At 35.5% G+C, this 15,622-nt stretch overlaps 1 protein-coding gene across 6 annotated transcripts in view; it reads right to left on the bottom strand.

Moving 5' to 3' along the window:
• CSDE1 (cold shock domain containing E1) overlaps nucleotides 1-15,622 on the bottom strand; it is a 38,375-nt gene that overhangs the window by 7,144 nt on the left and 15,609 nt on the right. For 2 of the 6 annotated variants that reach the window (XM_069480799.1, XM_069480800.1), the window contains 13 exons: nucleotides 12,793-12,991; nucleotides 11,616-11,725; nucleotides 11,125-11,217; nucleotides 10,414-10,511; nucleotides 8,072-8,153; nucleotides 7,618-7,746; nucleotides 7,377-7,502; nucleotides 6,551-6,763; nucleotides 4,919-5,059; nucleotides 4,668-4,832; nucleotides 1,860-1,967; nucleotides 1,064-1,239; nucleotides 324-436 (listed from right to left, as the gene is read on the bottom strand). In XM_069480799.1, the coding sequence (XP_069336900.1) occupies nucleotides 324-436; nucleotides 1,064-1,239; nucleotides 1,860-1,967; nucleotides 4,668-4,832; nucleotides 4,919-5,059; nucleotides 6,551-6,763; nucleotides 7,377-7,502; nucleotides 7,618-7,746; nucleotides 8,072-8,153; nucleotides 10,414-10,511; nucleotides 11,125-11,217; nucleotides 11,616-11,725; nucleotides 12,793-12,991 (1,753 nt within the window). Of the gene's footprint in view, nucleotides 1-323; nucleotides 437-1,063; nucleotides 1,240-1,859; nucleotides 1,968-4,667; nucleotides 4,833-4,918; nucleotides 5,060-6,550; nucleotides 6,764-7,376; nucleotides 7,503-7,617; nucleotides 7,747-8,071; nucleotides 8,154-10,413; nucleotides 10,512-11,124; nucleotides 11,218-11,615; nucleotides 11,726-12,792; nucleotides 12,992-14,642; nucleotides 14,790-15,622 lie in introns of all 6 variants that reach the window. The other 4 variants (XM_069480801.1, XM_069480802.1, XM_069480797.1 and 1 more) reach the window with 3 other exon arrangements.

The following is a 15,622-nucleotide window of genomic DNA, read 5'->3' as shown; positions in this document are numbered from 1 at the left end:
AAAAGGAGACAATGAATTGAAAATAAATTTAAAGCAAATTGCCTAAAATATGTAGACCACTGCTTCTCGAACCTCAGTGTGTAATAAAATCACGCTAGAGACTTATTAAAATAGACTGCCCACCTCCAGAATTACAGGGGGTCTAGGGTGAAGTCAGAGAACTTGCATTTCTAACAAGCAGCCAGGTGACGGTGCTAATCTGCGGGTCACACCTGAGAACAACTGATGTAGAACAATCGGGTCTTGTCTCTCCCTCCCACCATATCCTCCCTTATCTCCCATTGAAAGCGTAGGCTGGATAAGTAGAGGTCACAATTCATTACCCGAGTGTGTTTTGTTCACTTTTTCTGCACTGACTTTGTTGCCTTTGCCTTTGGACAAGCTGTACTCGACCATGTCCCCCAGTTCCAGGCTATCGACATCACCAGAGAACTCACTAAGGGGAAAGGAAATGCCATTTAAGTAAGCATTACTACAAACATGAACACCGGCAAGTAGATTTCTTCTATAACAAGATTCATGGCATACTTATGTATGCTTCACATCATTTTAAGTGCTTTCAAATGTATTAAATAAGTATCGACTTATTTAAATCCTCAAAAATACTCTATGAAAAAGTACTATTATCCCTAGCTTCAGGATAATGAAACTAAGATTATCAAGAGGTTAATTCATTTGATAAAATTTACACAGATAGTAAGTGGCAGAACCTGGATTTAAAACTGAACCATCTGGTTCTAAGAACTCATGTTCTTAACCACTATGCTATATTATATACCAAATATACAACTCTCTGGTATCAATATAAATAATAAAATATAACAATATTCTTTCAATGTAGCTCCTATCCAATGTTCAAAGGCAGCAAAGGCCTTTCTATGTCTTTTGGCTACACGTTCTCTACATAAAGTAGATGATTAACTGTAGTTTTTATCTTCCCATAATCCCATCAATATGAAATCTGTGATGCAAAAATATGATCAATCAATATTCAGTGTTTCTGACTCTAACACAAAAGAATGGATAGTAAGCTAGCTGTAAGTTTCTAAAAGGCATTCCTTACCTGTAATGGAAAAAGATTTCCTTATCATGATTGGCTGTTTCAATAAATCCAAAATTATCCTTCAGAGTTGCCACATAACCCAAGAGCCTCTTGGAGTTGGAATTACGACCTAAAAGTCGTACACAAGTTGCAATCTGCTGTCCAGGCCTCTGTTTGTCACTAATACTAAATTCAACCTGTGAAAAATAAGGATGCTTATTAATAACAACATATCACTTCCATGCCAAGCTCCTTAACTCTGAAAATGAGACCTATCATCCACCCCCAAACTATGCTTTTCACTTCCAAGTATCTCTTGTAATTACTCCAAAGGAACAGATTTCACCAAAACTAACACTTCTGTCTCATTCCACTTTTCACAAAGGATCAAGATTTGTCCTTTAGTGTTTAGTCCTTGTAGATTCTTAATTTCTCTAAAGAAGGGCTATTCAAAAAGTAGACATTCTAAGTATGAGAAAAAAATGAACAGCAATGTAAAATCTTTGGTGTGCTTTTACTCTGATAATGTTTCAGTAATTGCTTTAATTTTCTTATTGATGCTATTAATTTTATTTAAGCTAATGGATTTAAGTATATTTTATCTAATACTTAAATACTGGTCCCTCAAAGAGCTTGCTAGACCCTGTTTTAACTTAATAAATTGCTTTTAAATGGCAAGACGTTCAATACATTTAACTCAATACATTTAACAAAAAATACGTCAGCAAAACTTAATAAAATTTAAAGAGCCCATCCCGCAGGACTGATGATTAAGATGACAATTTTTAACCCTCTCAAATAATCAGAATTATCTTGCCTTATCTCCTATTTGAGGAGAAGTAGATCCTTCCACATCCTTGGCTTGAAAAGCAATAGTCAGTTTCACCCCACAATCATCATAAGCAATAATGCCATCCTCCGCCTCCTAAAAAAGGAGATAAAGTTACAATACAATGAAAACAATCTCAAGAACAAAAAAGCAATTTAAGCAACTGTAGTTCTTACATATCCTTAAACCAAAGACTTGGTACAGCCAAAGAAATTTCTTATTTCAGGGTTAACAATAAAAGATTATTCATATGAATAAAGGTGGTCTTGCCTTAACCCAAGACTGGCTCAATCTGCTGCAATGGGTCTTTTATAGTCTTGAGAATCTAATTTTTGCTGTTAAGGAGGGAAAGCTTATTGAAAATTTTCAATACATCTATTTTATATTCCTCATAGCCAATCAGAAATCAAACTGGGCATGTTATTTTCAACTGGATGGAAACTCTACAGGGCAAAAAGCTTTAGTATCCCCTAAAGAAGGAACAAAAGTATCCTCTTTAGTATTTTAGTATCCCATAGTACCTCACATAATATTCTGTGTGTGTGTGTGTGTGTGTGTGTGTGTGTATATATATATATATATATATATTTTTTTTTTTTAATAGAAACGGGGTCTTGCTCTTGCTCAGGCTGGTCGAATTCCTGAGCTCAAGCAATCCTCCCGCCTTGGCCTCCCAGAGTGCTAGGATTACAGGTGTGAGCCACCGCGCCCGGCCTGCTGTTTTGTATATACCGTCAATCAACATACTTACCAATGCACAAGAACTTAATTTGGTATAGGATCTAGTATAATTCAGAACACTTGATACAAAGTAGGTGATTAAGTTATGATATACCACTATTTCCACATTAACACTTAAATCGTCTTAAATGAATGATTAGCGCTTCAAAAGTCTAGACCAATTCATTTCCCTACTTCTACCATTCCTACTCCTTTTACAACGGTGATGTAACAATTACTTAGTGAACATGTGCAAAGCAGGCATTACATGTTATCAAACTTAATGTTATGATAAAACCATCTCCACAGTTACTGTTATCCCTCATTTTACAAATTGGAAAAGACTTAGGAAGTTAAATAAACTTGGCCAAGTTTACAAAGGCAAGCACAAAATGATCCAGAGAATCTGAGTCTGCTTAAGAGCACTGATGGTCTGACTTTAATGACAATCAACTTTTTTGCAATCAACCAAACTCAAAATCTCAGCATTCACCTTTTGCTCTCAACCTTCTCTACTCACCAATCTCAATATCCAGTCAACATCTGATAATATGCTATACACCAAGTATATTGAATGGAGGTAAGAGGATCCCTGCCCTCAAGGAGCCAGTGCAGTAGAGGAAGTAAGATTAACAGGTAAGTGTAATACACTGTGATAAGCACAATGACAGAAGGACTTACTAGGACACAGTACTGATCTAAGAAAAAGAAAATAAAAGGGAAGGAGAAGTCTCACACAAAGGCTGTCTTGATCAAGCCAGTTCTGCCAGAGATGTAATAAACAGGGCATTCTGAGTTAAAAGCCATTAAAAATAAGCCCCGCTGAAATTTATTTTTATTGTTGTTAACAATATCAATTGCACATGTAAAATTCCTACTACGAGCTAGGCACTGAGGGAGCGTTTTAAACAAAATAGGAGACAATTATTTTTTAAGTTTAAAAACAAGTTCAGAGATGAAGTAATTTCCCAAACTATAAGTCTTAAGCAAGATGCTATCTCTGCTCTTTCTAGCTCCTAAGCAGTTATTTTTAAATTACATGACTTTCCAGTATCTCTCTTATATACCTTCTCTGGTCTACATCCATTAACTCTGTTCCTAGTTCGAGGACTACCTTAACTTTTAAGTAATTTCCTATTAATCCCTTTCATCTTTTGTCTTCCTCCACCCCATCCAGGCTTCATACTGCCACCATTATCTTCCTGAAGCACAAACCTGATGTCATCTTCCAACAGAAATCTTTTAACTGGGTACAGAACAAGGTCTAAATTCTTCACTGTAGCAATAAACACCCTCTCAGTCTAGCTGTATCCCAATTTTTCATCATTATTTCCCCTATTACTCCTCACTAAAAAACAAAAACACTTCCTGTCAAATGAGTTACTCATTGCTTTCTAAAGCAAGCCTGAATTTTTCTCATCTCTACCTCTACTCTGAGGAATGCTCTTTCCTATCTCCACCTATTAGGTGTCAACACCTTACTGAAATCATCCCTAAGATCCTGCCAGTGAGAAGTTTCACCAGAGCATTTTCATTGACCATTAATGGCAACATTTCATACTCTGTATGAATTACTTATTTCTCTGCAACTCTCAATTTGTCATTTTATTGAAAGCAGAAGCCATCTTAGACATCTTTATATTTCCTATTCAGTGGATTTTTCAATAAATGGAGTCCAAAAGTGTGAACTGAGTCTACCCAACTTTGGAAGTTTTAAACTGCTTGGAAGACAAGTACTATCATTTTAAATAAAAGGTTCTCAACTTGGGGCAAGTTTGCCTTCCCAGGGACATCTGGCAATGTCTGGAGACACTTTCCGCTGTCACACTGGAAAGTGAAGATATTGGCCTTTAGTGGGTATGGGGATGCTACTAAACATCTCATTTCCCACAGCAAAGAATTATCCATCCTGAAATGTCAACTGAGTTTAAGAAATCTTGCTTTCATTAGCTGTTAGTATTACAGGGAATTCTAAGAGAGATAAACTCCATTGTTATGTAGACTCTATTATTATGAGCATTTAAGTAGAAGAGGAATAAAGAGCTACAAAAATCATTTTGATCATGTAAAACTTACCTTCTCTTTGCCTTTATTTGGGCTAGTGGTTTTAGGATTGGAAAAAGTGGCTTCTTTTTCTACAGTGCCCAGAAAACGATGATCTGAATGGGAATGGAATGAAACCGTGCCCTTGGGAAGTTTTTTAATCCTAATAGCATGATTTCTTTGGGCAGAGAGCATATCCTACAAATGATCAAAACAAAATTAACTTCAAACTGAAAAAGGAAGCACCAGGAAACCACCCCCCAATACTTTTCCCAAATACTCACAGGAACCACAGTAAACTCTACTTCATCTGCAATATGGAGCTGGTTCCCATCCAGAATTTCACTGAAGTGGAAGAACATACGAGCATCACGATCCACACACTTGATGAAACCAAAACCATCTCTCATGGCAGCAATCACACCCTGAAACCCAAATAATATTTTCACTGGCTGTGAAGCTTGTCAAGTAAGGCAACATTCAAATTTGGAAGCACCATCAAGTTAAATTCATTAAGAATTCTCTATTAATGACTCAAATACTATATCCATATATATTTTTTCCATTTAAATACAAACTCATTGCTTTCAATAAATTTGTAATTTAATCTTAGCAATTTTTCTGAGACTCCCCAGATGCTACCCCTTGGCCAATATGCACTAGAAAAAGGTATCATACTTGAATGTAAACACATGCACACCATGTATTTCATAAAATCTCAAGCCTAATGATAACATTACTTCCAGAAACTTCAATCAATACTTTACAGACCCAACACTTCAAAGTAGACAACCAACGTAACTCTCTAGTTTCTACCTCAAAAAATTTATGTGAGTTTAGACATAGGAAGGACTTAAGATTTAGGTCTGAAAAACAAAATACAGGAAATGCTCTCTCATTTTTTTCCTCACTCCAAACTTCTAAAGTTAAAAGTACACCGTAAGGCCGGGCGCGGTGGCTCACGCCTGTAATCCTAGCACTCTGGGAGGCCGAGGTGGGCGGATCATTTGAGCTCAGGAGTTCGAGACCAGCCTGAGCAAGAGCGAGACCCCATCTCTACTAAAAATAGAAAGAAATTATATGGACAGCTAAAAATATATATATAGAAAAAATCAGCCGGGCATGGTGGTGCATGCCTGTAGTCCCAGCTACTTGGGAGGCTGAGACAGGAGGATCGCTTGAGCTCAGGAGTTTGAGGTTGCTGTGAGCTAGGCTGACGCCACGGCACTCAATCTAGCCTGGGCCACAGAGTGAGACTCTGTCTCAAAAAAAAAAAAAAAAAAAGTACACCGTAAGTATCAAATACAATCAGTTATTCAAAGTCAAAGGTTAAAAAAAGTTTCAAGAAAACTGCATTAAATGTACCCAGTTCCTCTGACAATAGTGAATTATAGGGTACATGGTATGATCCCAAGCAGAATTAAATATAAATTATGTCCAAGAAAGTTAGTTCATGAAAACTGAGTATATAAAACATGTTTGGGAAATAATTCTAGTATGTGTCACTCCTGGACCTACACCCTTTAAAAACAATTTGAAAAGTTCTGCCATAAAACAAAACCTATTTGACTTTTATTTAATCTAGGTTACTAAACATCTTACGACAGTCTGGGAAAATCTATTTTCTACAATGATGCGTAAATTTCCTTACTATTCATATTTAAGGGTCAGAGAATCACTGTCTATAAAATATAGCAATCCTCCTGCCCAGATTTCCATTCTAAAACTTTTCCAGATATATTTCCAGGATAACTGCCAGAGATATATGTCGAATCCTGCCTGACTCAAATGTCTGTGGTTCTTAACCATCAACTGCTCAATAGGGTCATTAAATTATAAAAATTTTCAATTTAGTAGTACGAACTTGAATATTGCCCCCCCCTTTAGATATAAAACCAATAATAACCAACACTTACCATTTCTCTGGCTTCATTAGTGAACTGAAATGTATTTGATAGAACTTCTATATTGGTTGCTCGTTCTAATTTGTCACGTCGGTCTGTTGAAATATTAAACCTAACATGGTCACCTTCCAGCAGAGTCACCTTGGATTTTGTATCTTTGTCTCCAAAGGGAAGTTCTTTAGGAATCACAAAGTCAACTTTGATGCGTCCTGGCAGTGGGTCATTCTGATGAGAAGGAAAAACGATTTTAGCTGGAGATTTCTCATCCTTCCTAGTTCTAAGTCAAACAAGAAGAACACATAGCAAACCCATGTTATTTATAACAGATAGTTCTCTGAAGGGAAAAAAGTGTTGACAATGTAAGTCCAATGTGAAAGCTTCACTTTCTACGGTCATATAGATACAACCATAAAAATCACAATATTGCAGTTAAGACCATGCACTGCGATACCAAAAGATTTAAGGAACTTCTTCAGCAATGATACCACTTGTGCCCTCAGCTCCCCCACAAAAGAAACAAATTTGGGGGGCGAGTTGGGGAGAAACCAGAGAGGAGGAAACAAATGTACACCCAAACTACAGTCCAATGCAATCAGGTTTTTTCCAATTTAACCAGCCATTTCTTCTTCTGGCCTTTTCTCCTTAACACTCAGTAAAAAAAATATATACATATTCACGGATCAATTAGTGGTTTCCCATTTAGTTTAACTATACATATCAAGAGATATTTAATTGTACCACTATCATGATTCAAGTAAAATAAAATCGCAACATATCATACCAAATTATTCTATTATTGATGAAGCAAATGAGGATTCTTCTGAAAAAGATTATTTACCTGGTTTTTACTGGGTACTTTTGGGATAACTTTGGTTACAATTCCTTCAAAATGTTCAATGCTGATATCTTCAAAAATGACGGTTCCTTGAGGCAATAGTCTGACATCTGTTGCAACTTCTTTACCCTACATCAGAAGGGGTTGGAGCAGGGGGAAATCACATAATTTTAAGTATTTCCTAAAAATGTAAACCACTACTGATCGTAAAAAGGCCAAAGATCAAGTTAGTCAACTATCTTACATTTCTGTCCTTGATTGTGAATTCCACGTCATCTCCAGGCTGTAAGGTTTCTAGGTCACCCTTAAATTCACTATAGTGAAAGAATATCTCTTTTACAACATCACCTCTTTCAATAAAGCCAAATGCCTCCTAAAGCAAAACAAAAACACCCAAGAAATACCAAGTACATTATTACCAATCCATGTACAAATTTATGATTATATCTTAAAATCAATTATACTACAGTCAAAACAATATAATTTAGTAAAGTCTAACATTATCAAGTAAGCAGCCCATTTTAAAGAACATAATGCATTAGCAACCAAGGAATTTTAGGAGATTACTTTTTAGGTTAACAGTGAAATATTATTAAAGGGTAAGCCAAAAGTAAAAATAAAAAGCTTGAGAATTTGAAGTAAAAGACTTAAAGTAGTCAGAGAAAAAACTCAAGTTTCTCAAATGTGTTGACTCTTACCTTCATGGCACAAACTACTCCCTGATAGCGGGCTTGTTTCTTTTTCAACAGCATAATATTACGAGCACTTACAGCACCAGTACTAGAAAGGAATAATTGGGAGGTGGGAAGCAAAGAGGAGTTAAAAATGCATTGGCATAGTTAGATGTAAGTCTAGAGAAACTAGTTTTCTGGGGCTTTGAGAATTCTGTCATCATTAAGGACAAATGTAAGATTTATGACATCTGATCTTTTTCATATGGCTTCATATGCAAAGGACTTTTGCTCAAACTCCCTAGCCTTCTAAATCTGGCACACATACAGATCATTTTTCTCTGGGACTACTGTTAAAAGATTTGTTTTTACAAACTTAACACTTGGGTACCTGATGTTCTACTCTGCTTTTAAATTACTGAAATAAAGACACAAAGTGAATACTACCAAAGGTAGGGAACAATAAAGTTTTAAGGTTATTCATTGAACATCTGAGTAGTTACTACATCTACAAACTAAGGTACTAGTGACACAGAGATAAATAAGAGATGGTCTCTGTTTTCAATTGAGTGCTAAATTTAGTAGCCATCCCATTAATAATTTCTGTTTAAACAGCCATAAAAGAAAGCTGAGTAAATAAATGCAGTGATTTTAAGACAACTTGCTATGCTTTTAGAAATGACAATATTCACCTACACGGGAGAACTGAAATCAGTTAGACACCACATGTCACTATACTGCTCTGATCTTTGAACAGCAGCAGCAACGAAAGCTTAATTTTGTCTTAAAGATAGCATAGACTACATAAGACACAATAATATTGGTGTAGATGCTTTAAGAGAAGAGCTATAGATCATCAATCATTTCCCTTAATTCTTCATGGACAAATAGCAACCCAACTGTGCTTTTTATTTAAAAAATTTAACAGTCTAACAAAAACACCAGAAAAATTCTACTTGCTTTTTTGACTTATCGCAGTGAAAACACTTTAGAGTCAGGCTGGGATTTTAAAGTCTACTATTTAAAAGCTTATATGAATTTAGGCAAGTAACTGTGAGAATTTATACCTCATTTTACAGATGAAGAAACTTATCAGGTAAGGCTACTCTGAGGATTAATAATATATAAAGTATTTAGTACAAGTGCTTGGCACACAGAAGAACTTAATAAAGGTAAATAAAACCCCTTCTGTGGCTCCCGCCTTAAACTCAAACCCTATGCCCTAGTTTTCTACTTCAGATTAAATTGAGGCCTTCAGACTGAACTAATATATCCCTAAACCCACAACTCAATCTGATTCCTCCTAGCCCTGAAAAAGGTAAGGTTCAAGGCAAATCATTCTGCGCATGCTCTTGGGACTTTTGCTTCCATATGCTATTACAAAGTACATTCCTAGCACTTTCTTCAACTTCCTATTTTTAACTTCCTTCTCTGTTTGTATCTCTTCTCTCTCCCACCCCAGAATAAAAATAAATCTCCCTGGGTTTTCTTAACTACACTTTCCTTTAACTGCTTCTGCTGATGAATTTTATAGCTATTATTAATATTTCGAGCCCATTACTAGTTTCTAAGTCTCAGACCATACACATGCAAGTGCCTATTTGATAGCTCTACCCAGATATACCGCAGACACCTCAAACTGCCAAAATATAATTCTTCTCCCACCCTGAATATTTTCTCATATCCCCTCAGCCTAGTTAATAGTACCATCATCTGACTAGTAGATTAAGACAGAAAAATAGCATTTGGGGTTCCCTTTAATTCTGATCACATCTCTAGCTAATTACTTATTAAGCTTGATGATTTTATCTTCCCAATGTGATCTGACTTCACCCCACCACCCTTGGCCTATCTGTATTAGGCTCCCATCTTTCATGTTAACTCTCATATCACTGCCTCTAGTCTAGAATATCCCCATCACTTCCAAAGAGCTAAGCCAATCATACTTCCTTGTTTTAAATCCTTCAAAGATTCTTAGGATTATGAGAGAAAGCTCAAACTTCACCTTCCTACAAGCCAGTCAATTAAGTCAAACTTTTGGCCATTTTCCTCTACCCACAATGGTCTTTTTCCTCAACTCCGTAGTGACTCTATACCCTTACCTCAAAACTTACATCAAGCACTGTTACTTTTGCAAAACCTTCACTGATCTCTAAACAGCTCCTTGAAAACTCTGACCATGTTTTAATTACCTTCTTACTGTTGACAGGCTGCACAATTCCTGTCATAAAAGACTCAGACCCCAAAATATTAACTCTTAACTGATAAAATTTAAAAGATCACGAAAACTACTCAGATTTACTTCAAATTTCTTAATGTAAAAATATCAGAAAGAGTCACCTAGGTGGGAAATTTTTATAGGAACTTACTGTTTATTGTTATCAATTACAAAGTTTATTTTATCTCCGGTTTCCAGCTGAACGTTCCCTTCGACATCTTCAGGGGTGTAAGTCAGATAAAACACTTCCTGTGAATTAATAAGTTATTATTACTATCTTGGCAGGATGCATATTCACTGTATACTGTGATTTACTTACTTAAATACCACTATACTGGCATTTTAAGCCAAATTTCTTAAAATTAAATGCTTTATGACAAGTTGTTTTATTCATATAAACACACACTTCCCCTCCATGGTGCTGATGACTTCTGCGAGTCCACAGCTGAGCAGCAATCCAACTTCAAAAAGCTTACACATGTGGAAGCATTTGCCCAGAGACTGTAGTTACATTTCAAAAAAACAATTTTATGTAAGGCATTCCAAACAAAAAAGCTGGAGTTAGTGCTTCAAAGGAACCAGAAAAAAGATCCCCCCACATCCCCCAATAAATGATTAAAAGGAACATTTTACCTTAATGTTCTAACTAAGGTCACACTTGGGCAAGCTAAGACACTTGGAAGTCCTATGGATTTCTTTCTTTTTAAATTTTTTGATTATGCTGCACTTGAAGCCTCTTAGAAACCAAATTCAAAACTGATTTTAGCAACTGCAGCTTACGTTTTCTATTTTGAATTTTAAAGTACGTTTATAGATCACATGGTGGATCAGGCAAAGGTTTAAGAAAAATACACAAGTTTACCCCATTACGTTCGTAGCATACACTCCCTGTTGGACTCTGACCCAGGGCAGCTGGAGATTTACTCTCTAAGTTGTGAGGAACAGCGCACACAACCTACCAGTCAAAAAAAAAAAAAAATTTCCATTGCTAATCATTTCAGGAGCAGCACTGTGCAATATAAACTGAATTTTAATATCCTCTATACTATATACAGGGATGCATTTTAGTATGATCCACAAGAGGATGTCATGCTGCCAAGTTTCAAACTTACAGTACATAAACTGACTGTAAGCATAGACTTAATATGTAAAAACCCAAGTTGAATCTTGACCATATTTTTATTTCAGGTCAAGAAATGCCAGTGCTTTTGATATAATTTTAAAATAGTAATCTTTATTTACTATAGCTCTCTTGCGTGCAAACTGAGGAGATGGGGGAAATCTTCCTTTTCTAATGTGAAAGATATGCAAATGCGGGGCCCTAAGAAAACAAAAAGCATCAAAGTCACTAACTTGTCCATTCATTCGTTCTTCAGGGAGAATTTCTGGTTTTATCTTCACCAGTTTAACAGCAATCGGTTTCCCAGTCCGCCGGTCAGATGATACTTCGAATTCAACATCATCTAAAATAAAGAATGTGTTGTGTTTGGACTAATTTTTGCGAAATGATATTCTTACTTCCAAGCTACACTTAATGTAGCATTTGAATTGCCTGTAGACCAGTGGTTTTCAAAGTGCAGTCCCTGGACCAGCAGCATCAACATCACTGAATTTGCATTAGTAGACATGCAAATTCTTGGGCCTCATTACCGTGCTACTCAAATACAAACCCTAGGGATCAAGTACAGCAATCTGTGTTTTAACAGGCCTTCCAGGTAACTCTGATAATACGGTAATGTTTCTGAACCACTGCCTTAGACTAGGATAGCAATGCCTTAGCCTTAATTTTCATGGCATTTACACATACTACAAACAAAGCAATATAACAATCCTAACTTTTGGCAAGTTTTTTTAACCTCTCTGGACCTCAGTTTCCTCATGTGTAAAATGAGAACACTTCCTAATAGGAATGCTGTGAGGATTAATCAAAATAATGCTCCTATAGCATGCACCCCTTGAGTATTTGGTGCACCAAATATTCATGTTAACTGTATTGTACTGATTTCCTTTCTCAAAGATGTTTTATAAAAAATACAGAGACCTCATAACTTCAGTTCTTTAATAAGCCAAACATTTTCAAATGTGAAATTATTTCTATGGCGTTAGCCGAGATGAAATTTCCATAAAGTGCAAGTGGTGACATTCTAAGAGTCATTTTCTTTTAGGTACTATCAAAAATAGTACTTGGTATAATAATTATAAGATTATAAAAGTTAAATATTTTTATTGCTTAAAATCTAATAACATAGATAAACTATCATTGGGGGAACTGAATCTTCCAAGCATCTGTTGTAAAAATATGCAAAGACATCTTTTAGTCAATTAGTTGTTCACCCCACAAAAAGACATGATCACGACAGAAATTAAGAAATCTGCTAATTTATACAGACATACTTCAGTAACTGGTACAACTAAAAAAAATTTTCATTTTTATTCTTTAAAACACTCTTGAAAAACACTCTCATGAACAAGTGGATGTGCAAGAGAAATTTTGTGATTACATTTTTAAAAAGGAGAACTGACAGATTACCTCCTACTTTTAACTCCTGCAGGTTGCCATTATACTGTGAACAGTGGAAGAAAAGTCTAGCTTGACGTTCTGAACACTGAATAAATCCATAAGAGGTTAACAGTTTTTCAATAACCCCAGTTTCACGCAGTGCTGCTGAAGTACCATTGGGGTACCCATTGTGTCCATTGTTGTGGAGAAGGTTTGGATCAAAGCTCATCTGTTTTAAAAAGAAAAAGAACTCAATATATACAGATCTGTACATTATCTCCACAGCATACTGAGCCTGGTTAACAAACCGCTAAATCTTCAATATAAAAAGGCAAAGAAAATAAAGGTAAAATAGATAAAGGGAAGATTATGGGCTTTTATTACTGAAATGTTAATTCAGCTAATGAAACATTTCAGAGGAAACAATTTAATTATTTTGAGGAAATGCCCCCACTTATGGTAGAATTTTCACTTACCAGACAAAATAGAATTTCTGGAGTTTATTATTAAAATAAAGCAACTACATTAGCAGAAGCTGCCTTTACGTTAACCTTAAATTACTAAAACAAAAATTTCAGAACAAACGTTAACCGATATTCAAGAGATGGTGACCCCAAACTACCAAGACCCTTCCTTGTTTACCACCATTTTGAAACTTCAATAGACACCTTAACACTATTTGGTAAGCCATGCATCTTGAAGGCATATTTAAAGTTAGTAGAAATTAACACAATAAAACTTTCTATGCAATACTTAATTCAAACTAGAACATTTCAGAGTAATGCATGCTTAGATTTTAATGGAAAACAATCCAAAACAGTTAGAAAACTTCAGAGACAAAACTCCAACACAGAAAACCTCTTCCTTTCTAAAATGTTCAATCATTTCACAGGTAAGAAACCCTTCACTTTTTAGACACTGATGAAATCTCTCAATACTGTCATTTCTTTTTCATTCTTTAGTGAAAGTGGAGCTATTTAAATGCAATGCAATGGAATCTATTTAGGTCATCAAATACTGTCACACTGGATATTTCATTTTACCTTACTTGAGTAAAACCACAAAAACAAATTATTTTTTAAGTTTAAGTGAAGCACAAAATAGGACAAAATCCCCAGCAAAGGCTAGGTCTATAATTTACTATAGTAGTAACATTTCCAAATCATTACAATTAGTTTTAGATCCTTTCATTGAAATTTTGGTTTATAAATATTTTCATTTAAGTGAGTTGTTAGGCATTATTAATAAAAAGGATATATTTTCATTAGGAAAAAAGAATGACTAAAATTTTAGAAAGATAAACCAAAATGTGAGTAAACAGTATGTGACATGGTCAAATTGAAGCCACATGTGTAGGTGGTTAAGCTCTAATTTTTTTACACTAGGCACTATTCTGTTTGACCTGTATTAACTCATTTAATTTTCACAAAAGCCCACAACAAAGTAATATTTTATTATCCCTATTTTACCAATGAAGAAACAAGACACAGAGAAGTTAAATGACTTGCCAAAGTCAAATGGTAGAAGATTCAAACCAAGAAGGTCTACTTCTACAGTCTGGGATCTAAACCAAGGTTCCTCAAACTTATCTGATGAGCTTCCTTAAAAACAAAATCAAATTCAGTGGGGTGGTGATTTGAGATTCTCCATTTCTAACAAGATCCAAGGTGGTAACCATGTTTCTGATTCATGGACACACTTTGAGCAGCAAGGCCCTAAAATACTAAAGTTATCCTTCAAGATTCAATGTGAAAGGCAGGCTTAGGGAAGTTAGAAAGTGAGTTTGCAGGGCATTTCAACCAAAATCAGTGGCCCTCCTAAGTCATGCTCTTTCTTAACACAAAGCAAGGTAAGCTAGGATGACTGCTTTCCTGACTTACAGATCTCTGATACGTAGGGGTCCTCTTTTGTTTTTTAGTCCCCGATGAGGTAGAAGATGAAGATAAAGGTAAAGAAATTGAAGGAGGGGCTGCAGGAGGGGGATGAGGATCTGATGACACAGTAAAAACGTTCTCCATCTCAAACAGCTGTGATAACATAGCATAATGTTTATGACTACAATCAATAACAATTTAATGCACATTTGCCAGTCAACCTTTATATTTTCAAATTATTAAGTTTAGCAAAACATAATTCACTTAATCAGATTTCTATTGACATAAGAAACATACAGCATTAACATTAAAAGGTCAAACTGAAATGTATTTTTTAATGCCCTTAAAACAATCTCAAGATATCTACGATTTTAAAAATACCACAAAGACGCTGGTGGCTGCTGGAGTGAGACTATTCAGCAACTTTGTATAGAATCCAACATTCTAAATCACTGCTCTCCCTAGAGTACACACAGTAATCCAATGGATGTGGGAAGAAAATATCACAACTATTTTTTTGCCCAGAGATAAAAATTAGCTTTTGTAAAATTTCACTATGTATTTACAGTAGAGGCCTTACTGACTCAGTATGTCAGATGGTCATATGCCACGTTACTCAGGTATTCTGAGGAAAGAGTGGAGAACTCAAAAAGAGGTTGACAGTCAAGTCGCATTTATTCAGTTGCTCTCAGCATATTAGAGTTTAAAAATATGCCCAGTAAGTAGACATACAATTTAGTCATCTAGCTCAACTTCATGAACAGACAAATGGTTGAAAGATTCCTACAGAAGAGCATTAGATGGAAGATAAGGCAAAGAGCATGGGAACTGACACTTCTATTCCTGGAACTAGCTCTTTAACCTTCATATTACAAAAAAAAAGACCATCTAATGAGATCTGACAAGTATGCCAAAAAGTTAAGATCAAGACTATAATATGGGGTGGGCATGGTGGCTCACATCTGTAATCCTAGCACTCTGGGATG

This window comes from Eulemur rufifrons, chromosome 8, assembly GCF_041146395.1.
Source record: "Eulemur rufifrons isolate Redbay chromosome 8, OSU_ERuf_1, whole genome shotgun sequence".
NCBI classification, from domain to species: domain Eukaryota; kingdom Metazoa; phylum Chordata; class Mammalia; order Primates; family Lemuridae; genus Eulemur; species Eulemur rufifrons.
Note: the sequence above shows the minus strand (reverse complement) of the source record. Positions and strands in the feature narration are given on the sequence as shown.